Source organism: Hyperoodon ampullatus, assembly GCF_949752795.1.
Source record: "Hyperoodon ampullatus genome assembly, chromosome: 11".
NCBI classification, from domain to species: Eukaryota; Metazoa; Chordata; class Mammalia; order Artiodactyla; family Ziphiidae; genus Hyperoodon; species Hyperoodon ampullatus.
This window is the reverse complement of record NC_136924.1, coordinates 90,567,105-90,588,454: the sequence shown is the minus strand read 5'-3', so window position 1 is coordinate 90,588,454 and position 21,350 is coordinate 90,567,105. Positions and strand designations below refer to the sequence as shown.

At 35.2% G+C, this 21,350-nt stretch overlaps 1 protein-coding gene across 1 annotated transcript in view; it reads right to left on the bottom strand.

Annotated features, from left to right (window-relative positions):
* Positions 1 to 21,350, bottom strand: part of EPS8 (EGFR pathway substrate 8, signaling adaptor) — a 188,123-nt gene that overhangs the window by 47,343 nt on the left and 119,430 nt on the right. The window contains exons 3-10 of the mRNA XM_079714738.1: positions 20,629 to 20,702; positions 18,294 to 18,367; positions 10,686 to 10,736; positions 9,243 to 9,310; positions 8,081 to 8,242; positions 5,864 to 6,013; positions 3,112 to 3,194; positions 2,403 to 2,539 (exon numbers count right to left, since the gene is read on the bottom strand). Of these exons, the coding sequence (XP_079570864.1) occupies positions 2,403 to 2,539; positions 3,112 to 3,194; positions 5,864 to 6,013; positions 8,081 to 8,242; positions 9,243 to 9,310; positions 10,686 to 10,736; positions 18,294 to 18,367; positions 20,629 to 20,702 (799 nt within the window). The remainder of the gene's footprint in view (positions 1 to 2,402; positions 2,540 to 3,111; positions 3,195 to 5,863; positions 6,014 to 8,080; positions 8,243 to 9,242; positions 9,311 to 10,685; positions 10,737 to 18,293; positions 18,368 to 20,628; positions 20,703 to 21,350) is intronic.

Sequence of the window (21,350 nt, the reverse complement as noted above, 5' to 3'; positions counted from 1 at the left end):
AAGAATTTGCAAATTAAAGAACCAAAGTCTTGAGGTGTTACATTAGCTCAGTTGGCTAGACCATGATGTTAATCATGATCATTATCATGAACTCCGTCCTGGTACAGGTCCGTTAACACTTCCACTAAACACAGATACTCATTCAAAGATTTCTCAGTAGATGAAATGAAAGAAAAATGGATGGATGAAACAGAAAAACTGTATCATCACTAATGGAAATACAGCTCATGATGGATCGTCATGACTCATGATGAATCATCATGACTCATGATGTTCAATACAGAGAACTGCAAAAAATATTGAAAACTGCTATGCCTCCTCTATGTCTAACTTTACTCTTACATGGAATACTTGCCAAAAAAAAGGGAAGAAATCGCTCAGTCTTATGAAACTTAATCAGTGAAATTTCAACATAAGAAATCTTGCCAGTTAGCTGCTGTTTTACACATGGTTAGCCGCTGTCTTGGTTTTAGTGCACTCCAGAGAGCAGTAAGTTGAAGCTGAACTACAGCTATTAGGAACCCAATAGGTCTCAAAATATCATTTGGAGGACACAGGGAGAGAGATGCAGTATTTCTCGAATTTTTCATCATCTGCGGCACTACTAGCATCCCACTGCCACTATTCTACAGAGGTCTATTCTGGAGTCAGGGGTAGAGCTACATTAAGGGTCCAAAGAAGGAGTTGTCCAGCCTGAGTCAGCTGGAGCCTTCAGAGGGACCAGAGGGATACTCCTCTTGGAGGGCTTTCCAACTGCACACTGGCCTGGAGCCTGACAGAACCTCACGTGGTAAGTGGTGTGTTCTGTTTGACCTAGTAGTAAATCAGAAGTTCTGAAAACTTTATCCAACTGTAATTTAAATAGATGAGACTGCACAGAGTATTTCAGACAAAATCGAATGAGGGCTCAGAAACTCCTGGGAATAAATTGTTGTTGTTGTAAATTATATTAGGTTTTACAGATGTTTTAACAGGTTTATTCAGAATGTCTGAAAACTTAAGATGTCTTATCCTTCCTCAACTTCAAGAAAAGCCATTTTGACTTCTCTCAAAATAAAACCTACATCCCCTCTACAAAATAGTAACAATAGCAAAACTATTGTAAGTACACAAGAAGTAGAAAACACTGTAAACTCCCGTTTAGTTTTTAAACATAAAATTGTAAACACAAAGTGGATTGATAGAAATGTATATAATTCCTAAAGACAGAAACTGCTATAAAATTACAGTAAATAATAATTCTGTTACTTTATTTTTGAAAAGCGGATGCTTCAAATATTTCTTTCTTTCATCTGTTAGCTGGGTTTATATGTAAAGTGAAAATAACTTTAAGAACATGGGAATCTAAATAAAATGGAAAGAAATTGAAAAATAAAATGAACTCAATTTGGCAAAAATGAATGTCTACTATACTGTTCCAGGTACTATTACAGACATTATTTGCTTTCAGACTCACAGCAACATAGGAATTATTATTCCCATTCTGCAAGTAAGGCATAACTTCACAAGGTCTCACAGGTAGATCCCTGTGTTGCTCCAGAGCCCAAATTTTGACTCACCAGACTCAAAGTACAGTCCAGTATCACTCATTTTGGTAATCAAGTTCTGTAGGTTAACTACACTGTTAGATTCTCATGAATAATGCTTTATTAGATAAAGGATAAGAGATTTAAGAAGTCACATTGAACGAGGAGGCAAAAGAATGAGGCTATGGTCTCCATCAAATTCAGACTCACTGGATCACAATTTATTCACCCTTAAAATGAAGAGATTGGACCAAACATATTTTAAGGTATTTTCCAGTTACAAAAATTTCAGACTTAGTAAAACATTCTGTCATATAAAAGGTTACACTATGTTCTTTGCCATGATTATTTGTTTTTAAAGAAGAATGTCATGGTAAAATGCTGGTACAGACATAGGGTCCATTGGGCAAGTTTACCCGATGGTGAATGCATTTTAGTCCTTTTCCGTCACCCTACCCCTGCCCTGACATCCTGTCCTTGTCACCACAAACAGTTTGTCCAAAAGAGGACAGTGGTAAGATAATAATAATGGAAAGAACTTGAAGTATTATCTTAAAAAAATATTGATCATCTCCTGTTTGGTATATATAATATTACCATTCTTTTAATTGTTAGTTGAGTCAAACTTTCTCTCTTTGACTGCTTTAGAAAGAAAAGAGTCTACTCCTAATACCATATTTATTAAAAGACTGGTCTGAACTCTCAGAGACAATAATCTTACAGTGCCCAAGGCTTAACTTTCCTTTACGAAAGATTTATTTTTACAAAACTAACCTCAAGTTTCAGCTCAGAAATCAGCATCAGATTTTGAAAACAAGAACTAGGTCACAACTCAAAGTAAATGATAAATAAGTACCAATCCCTGGAAATACTCACAGTCCCCTTGGTCAGCTGCCAATGCGGACCAGGCTGCCACCCGACTTCTAACATCCACCTGGGTCACAGTCCCAGGTGGCACAGGGGCGGGAGCTCTGGGTGGAGGCGGTATACCAGGGTCTGCTTTGGAAATCATCCTGAAAACAGATGAAAACAAACTGAATGTTTACCACTTCTATTTCTACAATACATCAGTTCTCTCAATTTTATGGTATTAGTTCTTCAACCTCAAGAAGAACTATGTCAAGGGGTAGAAAAACAAGGATTTCCTAACCATGCCATGTTATGTATATTTATAAACGTATATGAAATATAAAAATATAGGACATTTTCAAATCAGCTGAAAACCAGGTTTAACATTTTTTCTGGGTCTCCAATGATTTGCAAAGGCTGTTAACCAACTAGAGACCTAACATCTATTTATAGTCCCTTTGGCTACCTTGCCTTAAAATGCCATACATTGGTTCATGGGTCTCTGTGACAACACAAGTAGAAGGAGCCATATCAGAGAAAGACCAGAATCACGGAGAGAAAAGGCACACACACATACACCGACAAACTTGTGAGAGCAAATGAGTTGAGATTACAGACTGTAATCTGCAAAATATAATATACCTTCACTGAACATACATTTTTTTTAATTTTTAGAGGAAAAAAAAGACTTAAACACACACCAGTTCTAGCCCTTAATTTCTTTTAACGTTTTTACCTCAGGACATCAGGCCGCCTCTTCTGTTTCCCTCCTTTACTGTCGCTGATTGCACTTTCAATATCTTCACTAATTAGGTTCGCCTGCAATGAAAGACAAGTTACCTGGGGGCTTATGGATTATTTTTTGTCTTGATATGTAGGTTAAAACAGAAAAAGGGATTATGTTCCCTGTCTGAAACAAAAAAACGTCTTGATGCAAAGAAGTCTTTTTTTTTTTTTTAATCTGCTTTCGAAACATAACTCTTCCAGTTTTTTAAGTGAAATTTGTAATGACAGGATTGGAAAACTGAAGGACTTTTTAAAGATTATTTAATCCAGATTCCTTTAGTTTTTTTTTTTTTAAAGCTATACTTGCATAAAGACAAAGAGAAAAAGGATTTGCATATGCTGAAAGTATAAACACATGCTGAAAATGTAATGGGTTAATACCTCTGCGTGGGAAGAAGTGAAGGAATCCTAAGTACCAGCATGCGGAGCAGCATCCCTCCTCTCCCCCGTCCTCCCCATCCACTGGGCCCCCGTTAACCGGTGGAAACCACTCAGTTGCAGCAGCGCTACTCCCAGTTTAAGACGAACCCACATCGTCAAGGGGTGGACCCCAACACTAGGTTGTCACCTTTGTGATAACCCCTTTATTTTGTCATTGCACGTTAATAAAAATTAACTTTCTCTAAATGGTTTGACTTTTCCGATCCTTTTCCAACAATAACCCTTGAACATTTAATTTGGTTTTCTTGGGAACCAATAAGAGATTAGCAGCTAAGAAATTTATTTTGTTTGGTTCTGAAGTTTATTTAGCCAGTGATTATTACTGTATATTAGGTTCTTCCTGGGATGTATTTATCTTCTATTTTGTGTCTGCTTTTTCTCTGTAATTACGTATGTTTTTCTCAAATACATATATGCATACATACATACATATATATTATACTCTTTTACCATAAGCCCAGGTAATCATAAAATTTTAGAACTGAAAGATACTTAAAGATCATATAATCTGTTCTTCTTGTTTTATAATTAATAAAACTGAGGAATACTTATATGATGACTTGGCCTAGGTCACACGGCTATTAAATGAGAGTGTTAATGCATCCTAGTCCAGCTTCACTTCCATAAGAACATCCTAGTTTCAGGAAGACATTACAAACGTCATTTCAAAGGCTTTCTATTATGTGGGAAAATAAAACTGAAGATGCCTAGGAATCCTGAATTTCCTATGGGCAGGGTGTGGGGTTGGCCATCATATTTCTAAGAAAAAATTTACTACAGAGGTGAGCAGGAGTACTGTGTAAAGTGCCCTGATAAAGAAACTTTAAAACACAAAACTGATGTTGCAAGATGGCCCATGTAAAAGAAACCACATATTTCATTGCATTTATATTTTTAATGGGGCAAGGAAAAAAATCCATCTCATATGTGCACCAATGGGTAAATGCATATAGCTGTGTAGTGGTCCTTGACTTTTAATGAGGACAAAACAGCATTCAGTAAATCTGTTTTGGACCCATCAGTATCCTCATGCCCTATCAAATAAAGCAAACCTTTTATCCTCAAAACTGAAAGCCAGAAACTTCACTCAGCCCAATAACTCTTAGTTTCCAGGGAGGGATTTTAGAGCACTGAAGCAAACACCAGATTTAAAATGTCTTTTAGCATAGTTCTCTGTTTTTAAAATGTTTGAATTAAATTTCACTATCTTTTCAGAGCAAAATATTCATCTTAATCCTTACTGAGTTAATAAATCTAACCTTGCAAAATTCTTAATACACTTTATGACTTTCAAAAGGCACTATATAAAAGTTTGATGAACATTACGTATACAAATTATCTACTGCCACAATTCTTTTCAAGTAAGATTTTTAGAAAGTCATTTATGACATAAATTGAAATAAAAAGAAAATTATAAAATACACAATTCATAGTCAATCTTAATTTACCTATCATATTTTAATGTCAAAGAATTATAGAAAAGATCAAGTGACACTTCATGTTAATCTCCCGGCATTTCTTTATAAGATAAAAACTGCCTGTATATGTGATAATATGCAGTCACAGTGATAAAACACTGCTTTGGCGAAGCACCAATCAACTCAACCAAAAATGATTTCCCTTTTAGAGAAATCAACTCATGAAATAAAGATTCAAGTTTGAAGATAAATTCTAATGTCCAATAAAGCATCACAAATTATAATCATTTGAAAATTACAGTGTACTTTGAAATACAAATCTTCAGCGTATGGCATATTATTACTGGTAACTATGCTCAACTATTTTCACATTTTCACTAGGGGATTACATATCTTGAGCAATTATTCAAGTCACATAATTAAACAGTGAACCTTAAATCGATATCATGGAAAATGTCCAAGTGTTTCATTACAATAATCCATGCTATGTGATTATTGCAGAATAAAATAGGATGGCATGATTATTTATTGTCCATGAAGAATGATTTTTGAAGAATCAATCTTTAATTATAAGTCCAAGTCCCTCAGTGAAGAATTTAATGTATTATTCACACCTTTGTTTTAATAAACAGAATGCATCTGATTTCTTTTTTTTAATACTATTCTATCTCCTCTTTATTTACTTAGCCTGGAAACCCTAGTGAAGATACCGAGGTATTTGTTTTCCTTACAAAATCCTAAGAAACTAAAAATCTAGTACCTACTAGCCATGTGATTGAAGTAGATGATCAAAAGCTGCTGCAACATGTGCTTAAAGGGAAAGAAAATTCACCATTCTTTTACCTTAATCTCATCACACTGGAAAAGATGAAGATCGGGCTTGTTCTGAGTTGACTCTTTGCACACGAGGGCAAGAACTGAATCATAGTTACAGGAGTGCATCACAGCTTGGCAGTGCTGGATTGTGTTCAAAGGAAAATTCTCCAGTTCATTCTACAAAGTAAAAATATAACTTGTCTTATTTTTCATTAGCTATATAAAATCTATCCCACAAAGAGCTCTAGGCATCGTACCAATAATTTTTAAAGTATGCAAATCACATTGACAATGGATGCTAGTAAACACGGTAAATTTGGAGGATGATTAGGTACAAGTAGGCAGCAAAGATACAAGCCTGGTGGATGGGAGAAAGAGCAACAAAAATGGAAATATTTAACAAAGGAATGTAGTTGTGTTCTTAATAAACAGAAGAAATACTGAAACTAGCATTACTGATTTCCTAAGATTGGGCTAGAGACGATGCCTTTAAGAGCAGAATAGGTAAACTGAGGCCTCTTTCCAAAATTATTCACCATATTACCTGGTATTCTTTTCCCTGTGGCTATGTAGTTTTGGGGGTTTTTTTGTTTGTTTTGTTTGTTTTACTTGAACACTGTACAGTCATACTCTTAGTTTCTACCTTCAGTGATCACAAATGTTAGGCTGAGAATAACACATCATTTGTACACTTTTTATTTCAGTGAATCTCTCAGATGAAAAAATTCACTATGTAAGTTTTTCCAGCCAAAAATGTCAAACAGCATGGTCAGAAGAATCTTACTAAAAAATACATTCTTCAAAATGATTAGATATTTGGTCTTGTGAAAGTGAATATTATTTAATGAGATATATTTAAGGTGCTTATCCTAACACTAGTGGCCTTACACAAATAGCTAGTGGTGTCATGATGGAATTGATGGGAGAAATTGTGGGGTTTTTTTAAGTAAACAAAATACAATATCCCTGATAACTAGAACATAAAAAATAACAATAAATTTTATTACAGACAGCACATAGACATCACACCATAAATTTATTCTAAGTCCTGACTCCCTGGGACCCAGAAAAGGTGAAACAAAAAATGCAGGTTCCATTAAATTAGAATGAAATTTCTGAGCCATACTAGAGAGATAACTTTTCTTTCTTTGCAAAAGTAAATTAAATAATATCCCTCCTCTACAATTACTTGAAACTGTGAGGATTAGAGAAGCTCTCGGTTGTTATTCTCTCACAGAATTCAATGAATGAGATGAAAGAAAGGGCAAATTTTATCCCGACTCCTATCAGACAACAAAGAGTTGTTGTCTTTATCTTAGCAACTCAAATGCCTATTAGACGATGGAGCTCAGAAAGGGCTTTTTTAAGAGCTCCAGCATCTTACCTGAGTAGCTGTGTAAAAGAAAGGTGCCCAGTGTTGGTCTGGTGGAAGTTAATGTACATACACACAAACCTTTTTATCCCAATTCACTCACTGGGGTTCAAACCATATCACTGGGATATGGTTTGGCCTAGCATGTAATTAATATGTGTCATAAAGAATAGTGCCCTACAGGGGCCTTATTTTATTTTATTTATTTTATTTTTTTGGTGTCAGTGCAATTGTTTCTTTTTTTTAAATTTATTTATTTTTATTTATTTACTTTTGGCTGCATTAGGTCCTCATTACTGCGCATGGGCTTTCTCTAGTTGCAGCAAGTGGGGGCTACTTTTCGTTGCAGTGTGCGGGCTTCTCATTGCGGTGGGCTCTATTGTTGCGGAGCATGGGCTCTAGACACACGGGCTTCAGTAGTTGTGGCACGCAGGCTCAGTAGTTGTGGCACATGGGCTCTAGAGCACAGGCTCAGTAGTTGTGGTGCACGGGGCTTAGTTGCTCTGCAGCCTGCGGAATCTTCCCGGGCCAGGGATCGAACCCGTGTCCCCTGCATTGGCAGGTGGATTCTTAACCACTGCACCACCAGGGAAGTCCCCAGGGGCCTTATTTTAGCACTATGCATTTTTTCCTCACTTCCTCCATCTCATCATACATGGTTAAAAAACATTGTATCCCTCTATCTCTAGTTTAAAAACATGATTTCGCATGCATAAAGTACATAAAGTATGACATTTTTTCTTCAAAATAACTGACAAGAATATTTTACATTGCTAAATTTTTACCCATTTTCAAACAACCTGACCTAATTGTAAACATAAATATTTGTGGACTTTCTTGAAAATAAAATGGTATAAATATTTCCAACTTGCCTTTGATTCTAAATCAATCAGGCTCACAGCTCTCTCGTCCACTTGAAGAATCATATCTTGAGTCCATACTTTGCCCTTGGCATCAAGCAATTTCAGCTTCCTTATTCCATCGTCAACAGTTATCATAGCATCTTTCCGATCCAGAACAAAGGTAGTCAAGTGCTTATGATTGGCAAAAAGAAAAAACATAATACACACAATCTCTTAGTAAACATTTTCCAAAAAAATAGCAAAGTTAAACTAACTGAAGTCAGCTAGTAGAGAGGGGAGAGACAAATACAAAGTACTCGAGACTTTCATGGTTACCTTATTGGGATAATAAGGTCAAACAGGTTTTTGTTGAATAGAGGAAATGATGCCTTGAATCATAAAATATCTAAATCTGTTTAATACTGAGCCTTGTGGAACTACATAAACATGACAAAAACAAACTCTAAACAGATTAAATAACATTCTCTTTATTTAATCCATTTTATTCCATTTTGGTCATTTAAATGCTGAACAATAGAAGGCAATCTACATGGCAGCTTGAAAACTACAGACGTTGGTAATTGACAGAAGCAACAGCAATTCTAGTCTGTAACAACTGTCAAACTTTTCACTCTACTGAAACAAAACTGTTTAAATGTAATTAAGCATGCTTGAGGTGGTAGAAAATTGAAAATAAGAGCAATTTAAAAATTACTTCCTACTTAAATATTTTCCATTATAATAAGCAAATGTCCACCCAAGTAGATTCCAATTAAGAGCAAATATCTTAAAAGACAGCAATAGAGGAAAAACTAAAAAAAGAAACCATTGCTTAAACAGAACTAGTAATGACTTTAGACAAAACTAAAAGTAAAAACTAAACCATCCACTGAAACTGTCAAGGCTTATTTCAAGAAGATTCCATAATACAAAATAGAAGTCTTGGTCCTGTTTTTAACCAAAATAAGGCTGACAATGATAAATGAGTAGTTATCATTTTAATGTATTCTCTATGAAAACAGATTAACAAGATACTTTTATATTTAACATCTGCTTTATAAAAATTTGAAAGAAAAAAGGTCAACAAAATTTATAACATCATAGAAATGAAATAAAACATAACTCTGATTTTACTACCAATTTATATCCCTCAAGCTTCATTCTAAAGTTAGCAAACATCAAAGCATCTTACTTCAACATGGTATTGGGATATATCTGACACACTGCTGACACTATCCCGTGCATAATTCTTCCTTTGTTCTGGAAAAGAAGTTTAAAAAGCCATTATTTACCCATGAATAGGCTGATGTTCATACATCAGTGTCTCGTGGCCATCTCTAAAACTAGTCTATCTCATATATAAGTACAGTAGTACAGTAGTATAAGTCACCACTGTGTGGTGTATCTGAAAATACTCATCATTCACATTAAATGAAAAAGTCATGAGAAAGCTTACATTATATGCAAGAACAATTTGACCCAACATAAGAGTTCAGAATCCCAAAGGTTAACAAGATTATTAATGTTGTAAGAAAAAGTTATTTTGTGTAAAGATTTTATTAATCAGGGACCTCTTCTTTGGCAAAAAGATAAAAACTGGCTTGTAAATTTCATCTTTTAATGCACTGAGAACAAAATGGAACCACAAATACTGTCACAGATGCTGTATTATATGAGTTAGACTATGTTATTAAAATAATAAACACCGCAAGGAACATGTTTCACCACATCCACACCATGGAGAGTGTTAGAGGAGAGTCAATCATACTCACTGCCATTAAACTCTAACAATTTTCACACATCTACAGAACACACAAATGTGACACTCAGAATTGTAGATATAAGTTGTTAGAAAAAATAAGAAAGTTAGGTAGAAAGTTTCTGCACCAACTATTCAAAAAGCAAAAAGCAACCTTTGTTTTTCTTTTGTAAAATGCTGCAAAACCAAAATAAAATATGTGAAGGCAATATTTTGTATTTGCTGCTTTCTAATCAAGCAACTTGATTATTTGTAAATTTGCGGTTGCCTTATTTTTTCTAAAGCAGCATGTTATGGTGAAAAAGAACTCTAAGTGGGAACCAGAAGAGTTTTGATTCTCACTTTGGCTCTGTCATTAAGTAGGAGATTGAATTTGGCAAAACTCTGGATCTCAGCACCCTTATTGTAAAATACAAGGGTTAAATAAGATCAAACTTCAAGACTCCTACAGTACTAAAATTCTCTATCTGTCTCTCTGTCTCTATCTCTTTCTCTCTCTGTCTCACACACACACTTTAGCTTTCCTAATAACCATTTTTTCCCCCAAATATAAACCTGTTTCTTTCAGGTAGTATAGAGACTTTTAGATTTTCCTAAAACAACAGAAGCTGAAAAGTTCTGCTGAACATAAAAGCAGAGCAAGTACAAAAATATAAAGCACATATACAGACTAAGAATGTTAACACATAGAATTTTTTTAAACTTTGATAAAAGTAATGTCTTTCCATTTACATTTATCTCAATGCTTACATGAAAATATAAATATGCCTTATATTGTATCACTATGATATTATTCCAATATATTCTATTTTTGCTTTTGCAGCATTAAAGTTACTTAATAAAAAAAGAGACACTACAAAATTCAGTATCTGCTACCTTTCTTTTTCTGTTTGGATGATGATCTGAAGAAGTATGATCCATCTGGTCCTACCAAAACAATGTGACCAAAAAGAAACATCTGGTTTCACCTAAATTTTTCTATTCTGTTATGACGAAATATAAACCTTAATTTACATAGTTTAAAAAGTGAACCATAATTTTTCTGATTATTAGCTGAGGATTAATCAATGTGAGATATTAACAAATGGATAATTTTTCTTGGGAAAACCATTATAACTTTTAAAATACAGTGTATAACTCAGGGACATATCTGAGAAAAGCACTTTTAGAAATAATCAATATTTCAGAATCACTGATTCATCGTATTCTAACAAAATTCTCCACGGCCAACTCAGAACCTGAGGGTAGTTCTGTTTCCTCTGGTCTGATCTAAGGACACTAAAAGAAATGGCAGTGCTTGCCATGGTCTCCAATTTTGATATGGCAACCCCAGGATGTTCAAATGCTTTTCTGAGTCTTTTAGATAAGTGATTGGCAAACACAGTTGAAGGTCAAAAGTATTATGTTTTGTAATTAAATATTCTCATTATGAAATAGTAAGACTTTGTTCCCCCAAATTTCCTAACACATAGTTTCTCAATCCCACAGAAGCGTACTTTACAAAAATAGAAAAACACTATTTGATAGTATTCATAAACAGCATGATGTTAACTGATTACTCTGATTGCCTAAAAGATATGGTGCCATTTCTAATTTTCCAAATCAAGGATCCATTTTAGGAATTCCTAAGCTCTTTCTCTCTCATGTTACACAATAAATAAGATGTATGTGTTACAAGAAATTACCTTTAAAAATCCTAAAAGTGTATAAATGCCATAAAATGGATTTATAAATAAACTAGTAGTTTCAGTGATTTAAGTCAATGAATAAATAAAAGTTACTATTAACATTTTAATAGGAAATTTTGAAAGAAGGCTCCTAAAAGGCAATTATAGTAATTTATTTTTTATGAAAATCATATGTATTCTCAAGTACAGCTGTAAATAGGAATTATTATGCTCCTAAGCCTGAAAAATCTCACCTAAAGCCTTAAAACTGTGTGAAAAGCCTAAATAAAGTCTCCATGATACTCAAAATAAAGTCTCTCCTGACGTTCACCACTTTCTCTAACAATGGTTCTCAACCTTGGCTGCACATTAGAATGAACTTTAAAAAAAAATACTGCACTCCCCACGCCCCCCACACCCAGCAGGATTCTAATGTTATTGGCCCAGGATGCAATCTGGGCCCTGAGATTTGGAAAAGCTCTCCAGGCAATTCTAACATGCAGCCAAGGTTGGAAGCTACTGTCCCAAAATCTGTGCAAGTGGCAACTCATCTACCATATCTTATCTCCTTAAGTTGAAATTTTTTTCTTTCCAAATTAAGAGCATAAATCACGGCCAAATAGTTTCTCTCTCTGAATCAATTAGAGCCAGGAACAAATTTTACTTGGTTACAGTACCACTGATTGTGTTTCACTGTTTTTCCCAATAGCTTTTATCCCATGGATCACAATATACAAACCCAAAAAGATGGAAGAATTCAGTCACCAAAGACAAAAATCCTTTACACATCATTTTAGCATTCTTGAGTTGATATGCTGCTGTGAAAACTGATATTCTACTTCCGGATCAGGAACTTAAACTTAGGTTTCAATGAACTTTGGATGATTATGATATATCACGGTAGGTTCATCAGTTGTACCAGATGTACCACTCTGGGGGGGCTGGTGACAGCGGAGGAGGCTAGGCTGTGTAGGCATATGGGAAATCTCTGTACCTTCTCCTCAGTTTTGCTGTGAACCTAAAACTAACCCCAACAAAGTCTTAATTTTAAAAAATTAGGTTTCATCTAACTCTTCAATGAGTACAATGACAACTATAACAATATGCAGGTCTCGGCATTTAAACTTAATTCTCGTTTGCCTATATTGCTGTTTATGCATAAGAAAGCAAGATGTGAAACAGCTAACATTCAGAAAATTGTTATTTTCTCTTTCTCTGAAAACAAAGTGCTCTTTGAAAGTAAGGATTTGATTGTTAAAAAGAAAAAAATGTAACATAAAAGCAGCTGCCGAGTAGTCCTCTCCCTAAATAAAACAATGGGCTACAGTTCATATTACTTTACACTTATAAAACTTTCAACCACAGTAAAGGAGAATTCCTTTCTCACTATTTTAGTGTATAATCTCCATAGAAGAGAGGTGGCTTAGTGGGAATCAGTAAGAAGCACTGAGTAAAAATTATAAGCTCTCGTTATCTAGGCAACTATAATCACAGATTGACAAATCAGTATATGAACAAGATAACTTTTTAAAATCAAGGTCATTTTTACAAAACTACATTATTTAAGAATTAATTGTATTGGCCAGTCCAACAAGTCATTAAAATAGCTTATCCCCGAGGAGAAAAGAAGCTTTAAAACTTTCAGCTAAGGTGGAAAAATTGCCAAACTGTCTTTTTGAGTCACATGGACTGACATACTCTATGAAGCAGAATTTTGACTCTACCATCGCCCAACCTCCTGAGAGTATATAATCAAGGGCCTTTTACTTCTTAAGAATTTCAAAAAGTTTTTTCTTAGAATATTTATTTTTTCCAAGTAAATCACACCTTGTAAGTAATGAGTATGGAGATAAGAGAAGTGGGTTTTAACCCTTCAGTGCCACCTGAATGTATAAGAGTTGGCCTGAGCTTCAGTTAGGACAAGTAAACAGAGAGCCTAGTTCCGAACCAAGATCAGGAGACAGAGAGAAACAGAAAGAAAAAGAAAGATAAATCCAAAAAGAAAAATACGTGGGGTAGATATCTATTAAGAAAAGTGGTATATTCAGGAATACTGCTCTGAAAAAGTTGAGTCAAGCACTATGTAAAAATACAGGAAAGTTTACAGTCAAGTCAATTACACAGAATGAACTGTATACTTTATAGATTACTTATGCTCACTTCTTACCAGTACCTCCCTGAGAAGAACAAAGAAAAGCAGGAAAAAAACAAATATATTTTCCTACTTGCTAACATCACAAAAACGTTCAAACTTAAGGTAAAATGAAACTCGAGAGAGTGCCTGTCTGTCATGTTTATCTTTCACTACCTGGCCTCCCAACAATACTATAAATGTTGGTCATGACAATAAAGTATTACTAAATGATAATTCTGTGAAACTTACATTTTTCTGGAGACAGGATGACTTTAAACAGCTGATTATTTATGGTAAATGGTCATATTCCAAATCCAGCAATATCTAATTTAAAGGAAAGTTATTTTTCTAGGAAGTTCAGCTGCTCAGCACACAGCAAAGAATCCACACTTAAATAAAATAAGCCCTCTGAGCGGCAGACAGAGATGTCACAATGTTTAATACTAAAATTTGCACATTTTAATGCATAAGTGGGAGGACTCTCAATTCCCCACTCAGAACCTATGTATACTACTCACAAGATTTCCTATTAGTTTCTCAGCCCACACATATCAGAAGCAATGCTAGAAGCAGGCATGTTACCAACAGGGTAAAGTTCATATGGGGTTATTAAAGCTGCTTGGGACCCAGACACATAGAAAAAAACAGCCTCAAATACTCCAAAGGGAAAAGATTCTGAATAATCTGGTGTAAAGGTAAGGAATGCAGCCTCTGAGCACATGGCAGTACATAAGCTCGTGTGCACACCACTGACCCTCTGAGTCATGGACAAGAGATTACAGGAGCCACGCCCCAACAGAAGGGAATGTTTTAGTACTTTTTACAAGCATTTCCCTTAAAAGCAATTTTAAAGCTTAAAGACATTGACAAGCAGGTTAGCCATAAAAAAAATGCATAACATTTTCAATTCCCTGATTAACAGCAGCCAGATGAAATGTCACTGTCATGAGGTAAGAAAAGAAAGAAACCGTAGAAGAGAGAAATTAATATGTATTTCCTATTTATGTGGTCAGGGACTTTAGTGACGCAGAGCCTCTGACATGCTGGCTTTGACATTTCTTGTACAATAATAAAGAAAGGACAGTATAAGGTTATTAAAACTGCAGCACATTTTAACCATTTTCCTTGAATAAATTAACACATATCTAAAGGAAGCTAACTTATTGTCATAATTGTGTAGTTTGCATTTACCGGATTTATAAAAAAAAATGTCTAGGGATATCTGGAATGTAAGCTTAAAAACATATGATGAAGATTACCCCTTGATCCTGTCAAAGTATCACTGTGATTAGATGTAAAACATCATTTGGAGGTAACAGTAAAATATTAAATTTGAGAGCCTTGATGAATCTGAGGGCCCAGAACAAAAAGTGACTCTCCTATGCCCTTCCTCACTGCCATGATAGGCTCATTACTTCTATTTTTTCATATAAACTTACCACAATATTATTATCATTTCTATTTTGTAGTTGAGGAAACTGGGACCAATAGGTTAAAACATTTGCTCAAAATGGCAGCCCTTTGGTAGAAAGTGCCATGATTCAGCCACAGATCGTTTGGCCTCCCAAACCCATGCCTCTCTGAGAGTCATCCTGAAGCAATCTGGATGGCACATTATCGTGTCAGACTGAAAAGTGTTCTCATAAAAAAGACCAAGTTGCATGAAACTCCTGATACAGTAACTAGCCTGTGGTCGGTGTATAAAAAACAGTGGTCATTACCGTGAAACCCATGTTGCAGTGCATAGTAATACCTTCATATCCCAGAGAGGTCCATGTACCAGCCATGAAAACAAATGAATTCTTGAAGGATTTATTCAACTGGTTTAATCATTGTGAAAGGAGAAATCTTCAAGAAAATGCATACACTGTGACACAGTAAATGACATTACAAATCTCTCCTTTACCAACTTTCTAGTTACAAAAAGAAGTTAAAACTACACAGATTGGGAGGCTAAACACTCCCAATGTTAACTAAATATAGTTATAACTTCAAATAGAATTTGTTCATGGCAAAGGTTTTTTCAAAACCTGGACATGTTTCTCCACTGTCATTCATGATTCTGACCATTCATTCCATAGGCATTTATTGGGAGCCTGTCGGAGAGAAGGCATACTGTGTGTGTGTGTTTGTGGACAGCGAGCTGGGAGAGAGAGGTGAGTATGAGCTACAAGGAGGAATGAAACATTACCTGCAACTTCAAGGGACTTAAAACCCTCTGACTTGTAAGCCTAATACACTGCTGAGTGTTCTTTCGTCTGTATAAACGTCTCTTGCATTTGCCCCTTTCCATCCCTCTATTTATGTCCTCTGTTTTACCAATACGCTGTTCACTGGCCTCACACTACACAAGATTAACTGTTATATTTTCTTACCATCGAGATTTTTAAAGTTTTGTGACTTTGACAAATTACCTCACCTTAAAAAGGAGCCTCAGCTTGCTTTATACGTAAAGGGGGAGAAATAAAAATTTACTGCTTAAAAGCTAAAGATTCAATCACTGGAGCTATGATTTTATGAAATTGCTCCCAACACAAAATAAACATTAACATTTGCAGGTGAGTACTACTTTTTATTCCTTATTCCTTTCTCAGCTTTCTGAAAACAGACTTTTGGATCTATGGTATTTGTGAGATGATTAATACTCTTTCTCCTTAACAAAAATCTTCGGGCTATTATTTAGATATCTGACTTACCTACATTATATTTAGGTCTCTGATTCACCTACTTCCATCCATGCTCACCAAATACATGCTCAACTGCTACCAGAGTGATCCAAGACAGATATGACCTATGATTCCCCCAGTTAAAACACCTCAGTGGCCATTCCCTGAAAACAATGTCCAAATGCCTTAGTGTGATTTTTCCCAATGTCGTCCGTGTTTATTTTTCCCATCTTATTTCCCGGTGCACCACCTTGAACCCTCCAGTTAACACTTAACTGTTTGCAACTCATTGATGCATTATATTCATTCTACAGGTATTTACTGAGCATAAGTTATACATTAGCCACTGTGCTAAGCTTAGGGAATCCTGAAGTAAACAAGGCAAATGTGGCCCACCCTCAGAGAGCTTATAGTCTAGTTTAAAAGGATTCATACAGCTCTTTACAGCGCCCTCCAGCACCACAAATGCCTGGAGAATTTCAAAGCTGAATTCCTCTATGAAATCCCTCCTGCCTACCTGCCCTGCTCACATAGAAGAGCTGGCCTTGCCCACATCCTCCATCTGCACCTCATACACATTGCCATCCAAGCTTATCCAGCACTTTATTATAACAGTACATGCACGAGTCTACCTCACCAAGACAGTGCACAAGCAATGACCATCTCCTATTCATCTTTGAAATGAATCAAAGGACATGGAAACAGAGACTGTGAAGATCATGGCCAAGCACACAGAAACACGTAATAACTTTCTGTCTAGAAATGAAAGACTAAAGGAATTGATTATCTTTGCAAAAACAAAAAAAGTTTTTCCCTTTTCAGTTTCTTCAAGTCATTCTGTAGAGTACAAGTCCCTTAAGGTCAAGGACCATATGTTACCAGCCCTGTGCTGGGCGCATACTAATCACAAAATAAGTATTTGTTGAATATATTCTCTAGATATACAGTCCATAATGACTAGGCCATGGTAAGAATATCAAACTCAAGAGAACTGAAACCAACCAATCAGATTGACAAGGCCATAAGAAAATGTATCTATTACGGTATAAAATTCATTTTATGAGTGTATAATTTGAGTCCTAAAGTCTAGTCACTGGATATATAGGCAGAGAAAGAATCACAAAACTTTAGAATGAGTCATTCTTACCACAACCAAGATACTGTAGCTCTAGGTGATGTAAAAAGAAAAGAACCTCAAATTTCGAAAATGCTATTGGTTCCTATAGTAGATAATAACAGTAATAGCAAATATATACAGTGTTTTTTGCTTGCCAGACACTATTCAGAGCATTTTACATGTACTAACTCATTAAATTCTCCTGTCAACCCTACAAAATATTTCCATTATACACACAAGCAAAATGAGGGACAGACAGGTAAAATAATTTGCTCAGCGAATAACTGGATTTGCACCCAGGACGTCTGGCTCCTGTGTCTTTGCTCTTAACCACAATACTAGTCTCATTCTTTATGGTTGCATAATAATAAAAGGACATGCAGACCCTGTGAAAGCAAATGCCTTCCTGAACATATGTGGTATATTTCAGGAGTCCTTAACTTCCTTGTAGTATTGACTTCTATTTTATATTTGAAGCTTAAAAAAAAAAAACAGTATTTACAAGTGAGACAACAGAGGGAGGACAATGGAAATTACAGAAGGATCTGAAAGAAATTATATAAGGGCTGTTGGTCATACTGTAATACTACCTAAACAAACATATCAGACATAATTAGATGGGAAAATCCACCTAAGGTACTGGTACCGTGCAAAAAGACTCCTTAGAAAGTACTGAATACATTTCATCTGTAGTTCTAAATTGTATGACAGCCAGCAGAGATTAACGGCTTTGGTAGCTTCTGTAAAAATTATTTTTAAAATAATCCTTGTCTATCAATCGCTACTTCATTCCCAATAATATAAACAAGGCATGGGTTCAAGCTACGGCTTTGAACAAGTCATTCATAAAAAGTAAGCAGTTAGAAATAGAATTATACCCCATTAAATACACAAACATACCATAGAGAGCCTTTGCACTTGTTCTTGAACTGTGTTCTCTGTCCATGGAAAAGGTGGGTGATGATCCGTAGCCACTGCAAAAAAAAAAAAAAAAAAAAGTCATCGTGCTGAGTTAAAGTCCAAAGTAAGCAAAAAAATGTCAAAACTACAAATAAAAATTCCAGTGGACCACAATCACCATGTGTTTTTAAAGAACATATAGAGTTTATACAACCGGCTCTGTAAAAAAGAGCCAGATACTGATCCAGTCAAGAAATAGGCTATTGGATCCGGATCCACCGTGGATGGAGGCTGGTACAAATGGCAACCTCCTCTCAAGCATCAAGTCAGAACTGTAGCCAAGGAGATTCAATAAGGTTGAAGCTGCCTTAGAAGAATTTAAGTTTGCCATACTAAATTGAGTTGTGAGCAGTGATCCAATCATAAAAAGTTCTCAATCACTTAAACTGTAATGAAATAGACACTACTTTCACAAATACTTAAAATGCAGTTAATGAAAATAACACGTTATCGTTAAATTTGACCATCTTTACCAAGTACTTCTAGCTTACTGTTGCTGTTATGTGAAGTAAACATATTATTTGAATTTTTAAAATTTATTCAGTAAACATTTATTAAGCCCTAAAATCTAGAAGAATAAGGGGTAAGGCGGGGCAGGGGGAGGGTACTGTTAATAAAACAAGTAAAAAAAAAAAGTTAAAAAAAAAGATAAATAAATAAATAAAAATAAAATAAAACAAGTAAAATGGTTACAACAGAATGTGACATCTGAGTCAAACTAATAGATATAATATCAAATAAGGACTAAATTTTTTATAAGGATGCCCAAGAAGGCTTCACTGGCATTTAAGCAGAATCTAAAAGAATGGAAAGCAGCTCTAGAGGCAGGTGGAGAATTAAGTGAGGAAAAAGCATGTAGATCTGGCTCAAGAACAAGCATGACGCCCGAGGGGAAAAGCATCTAGTGGGATGTGCTTGGAAGAGATGAATGACTCGAGAAGTAGGGAAGGCCAATAGAGGGCTTAAGGCTTAAACTTCTATTCTCTAGATGGAGTAAATATCTTTATACAGGGAAGTAACATGATCCAAACAACTTTTTAAGAAAGATAATCCAGGAATTAATGGCAAGGTAACCAGATGGAAAGGTGCTGCAAAAATTCAGGTAGGAGATAAAGGCCACAAATAAAGTTAGAAGAGAAAGAATAGTTTGGGATAGAATCAAGAGTTCCTTAATAGAAGAAATAATAATAAACTCATGATTAAATGGATATTTGTTATAAGAAAAAGGAAAAAAATTGAGGGTGTGGCAAAACTTTCTGGCTTGAATAAATTGATGGACAAGATGAAGATAGTACTTGACATACTCCCCTGGTGTCTCTTACTGACCAACACCAAGGGATTTGCAATCATCTTTGTAAAGAGGAAGGTGAAGCAATGTGAACAACCTGGTTCTGAAAAATGTGAATAACATGGTTGTGAAAAATAATGAACTCTATACCATGATGGCCAATATAAAATAACAACAATATTAACCACAATATATAAGGCAATGGCCACTTAAGTCAGGGCGGTGATTTCAAATTATATCTAAAGTCATAGGGACTTGTCTCTTTTTATTTTACACAATGGTAAATATCTTGAGAGACTGGACTAGATGACATTTAACTTTCCTCAAATGCAAACACTTTACAAATAACAAAAAAAGAATGCTCCAGGGGGCTTCCCTGGTGGCACAGTGGTTGAGAATCTGCCTGCCAATGCAGGGGAGACGGGTTCGAGCCCTGCTCTGGGAAGATCCCACATGCCGCAGAGCAACTGGGCCCGGTGAGCCACAATTACTGAGCCTGCACGTCTGGAGCCTGTGCTCCGCAACAAGAGAGGCTGCGATAGTGAGAGGCCCGCGCACCGCGATGAAGAGTGGCCCCACTCGCTGCAACTAGAGAAAGCCATCGCACAGAAACGAAGACCCAACACAGCCGTAAATAAGATAAATAAATAAATAAATAAATAAATAAAAGAATGCTCCAGAGAAAGTGAAAGCTATGAAGTAGAGTATGTATGCAACTATGGAAAGCAATAAAACATAAAACACCAGAACAAAATGTCTTCTATTAGATCACTATCATTGGGGTTGATATTACTTAATCATCTTTTTCTTATGAGACACAGTAAACTTTTAACAATAACATATCTTAGTGTTAGAAAGAAATTATATATTGAGGAATGAACTACATAAAGAAATGAAAGAGATCTTTTCATTGAAAATACAAAACAGTTAAAACCACCAAATCAAATTTAAAAAACCAAGAAATTAAATATAAAATTTCCAACTTACTTCATTTGAGTTGGATACATTCCAAAACCACTGGGATGATTAGAAATATGACCATTCATTGTGACTTTAATGTTCTGAAAAAAGAAAGGTACATGGATTGAAGGCATTAAAAAGGTTGAGACATCTCAGTTTTAAAGTTTTTCATTCAACAAAATATGTGTCACTTCCAGGATGATGCTAGAAATATAAAGATCTCCACCCTCAAAGAGCTCAGGCTCCAGAAGTACAGCTGAACATATAAAGAAAGATCAAATTGGCATTTAACATTAATATACTAAAATTGTAAGCAAATATAAGAAAGACAAATTTTAAATATAGTTCTGAACCCTCTAACTACAAAAACATAATTCTATATTCCACTCAAACTCATCATTGTCAGTTTTATGAAATGTTACTTTGTTTAATGTTTCATTATGAAAGTAATATAAGCTCATAAAATTTAAAAACTTGAAAAATATGGAAAAGCACAAAATACAAAAAAAGTACAGAGGGGAAAAGTATCACCCAGAGCCCTATCATTTAAAGATAACCATTAGAGGCTCATTAAAGAACTAAAAATAGAACTATCATATGACCCAGCAATCACACTACTGGGCGTATACCCTGAGAAAACCATAATTCAAAAAGAGTCATGTACCACAATGTTCATTGCAGCTCTATTTACAATAGCTAGGACACAGAAGCCACCTAAGTGTCCATTGACAGATGAATGGATAAAGAAG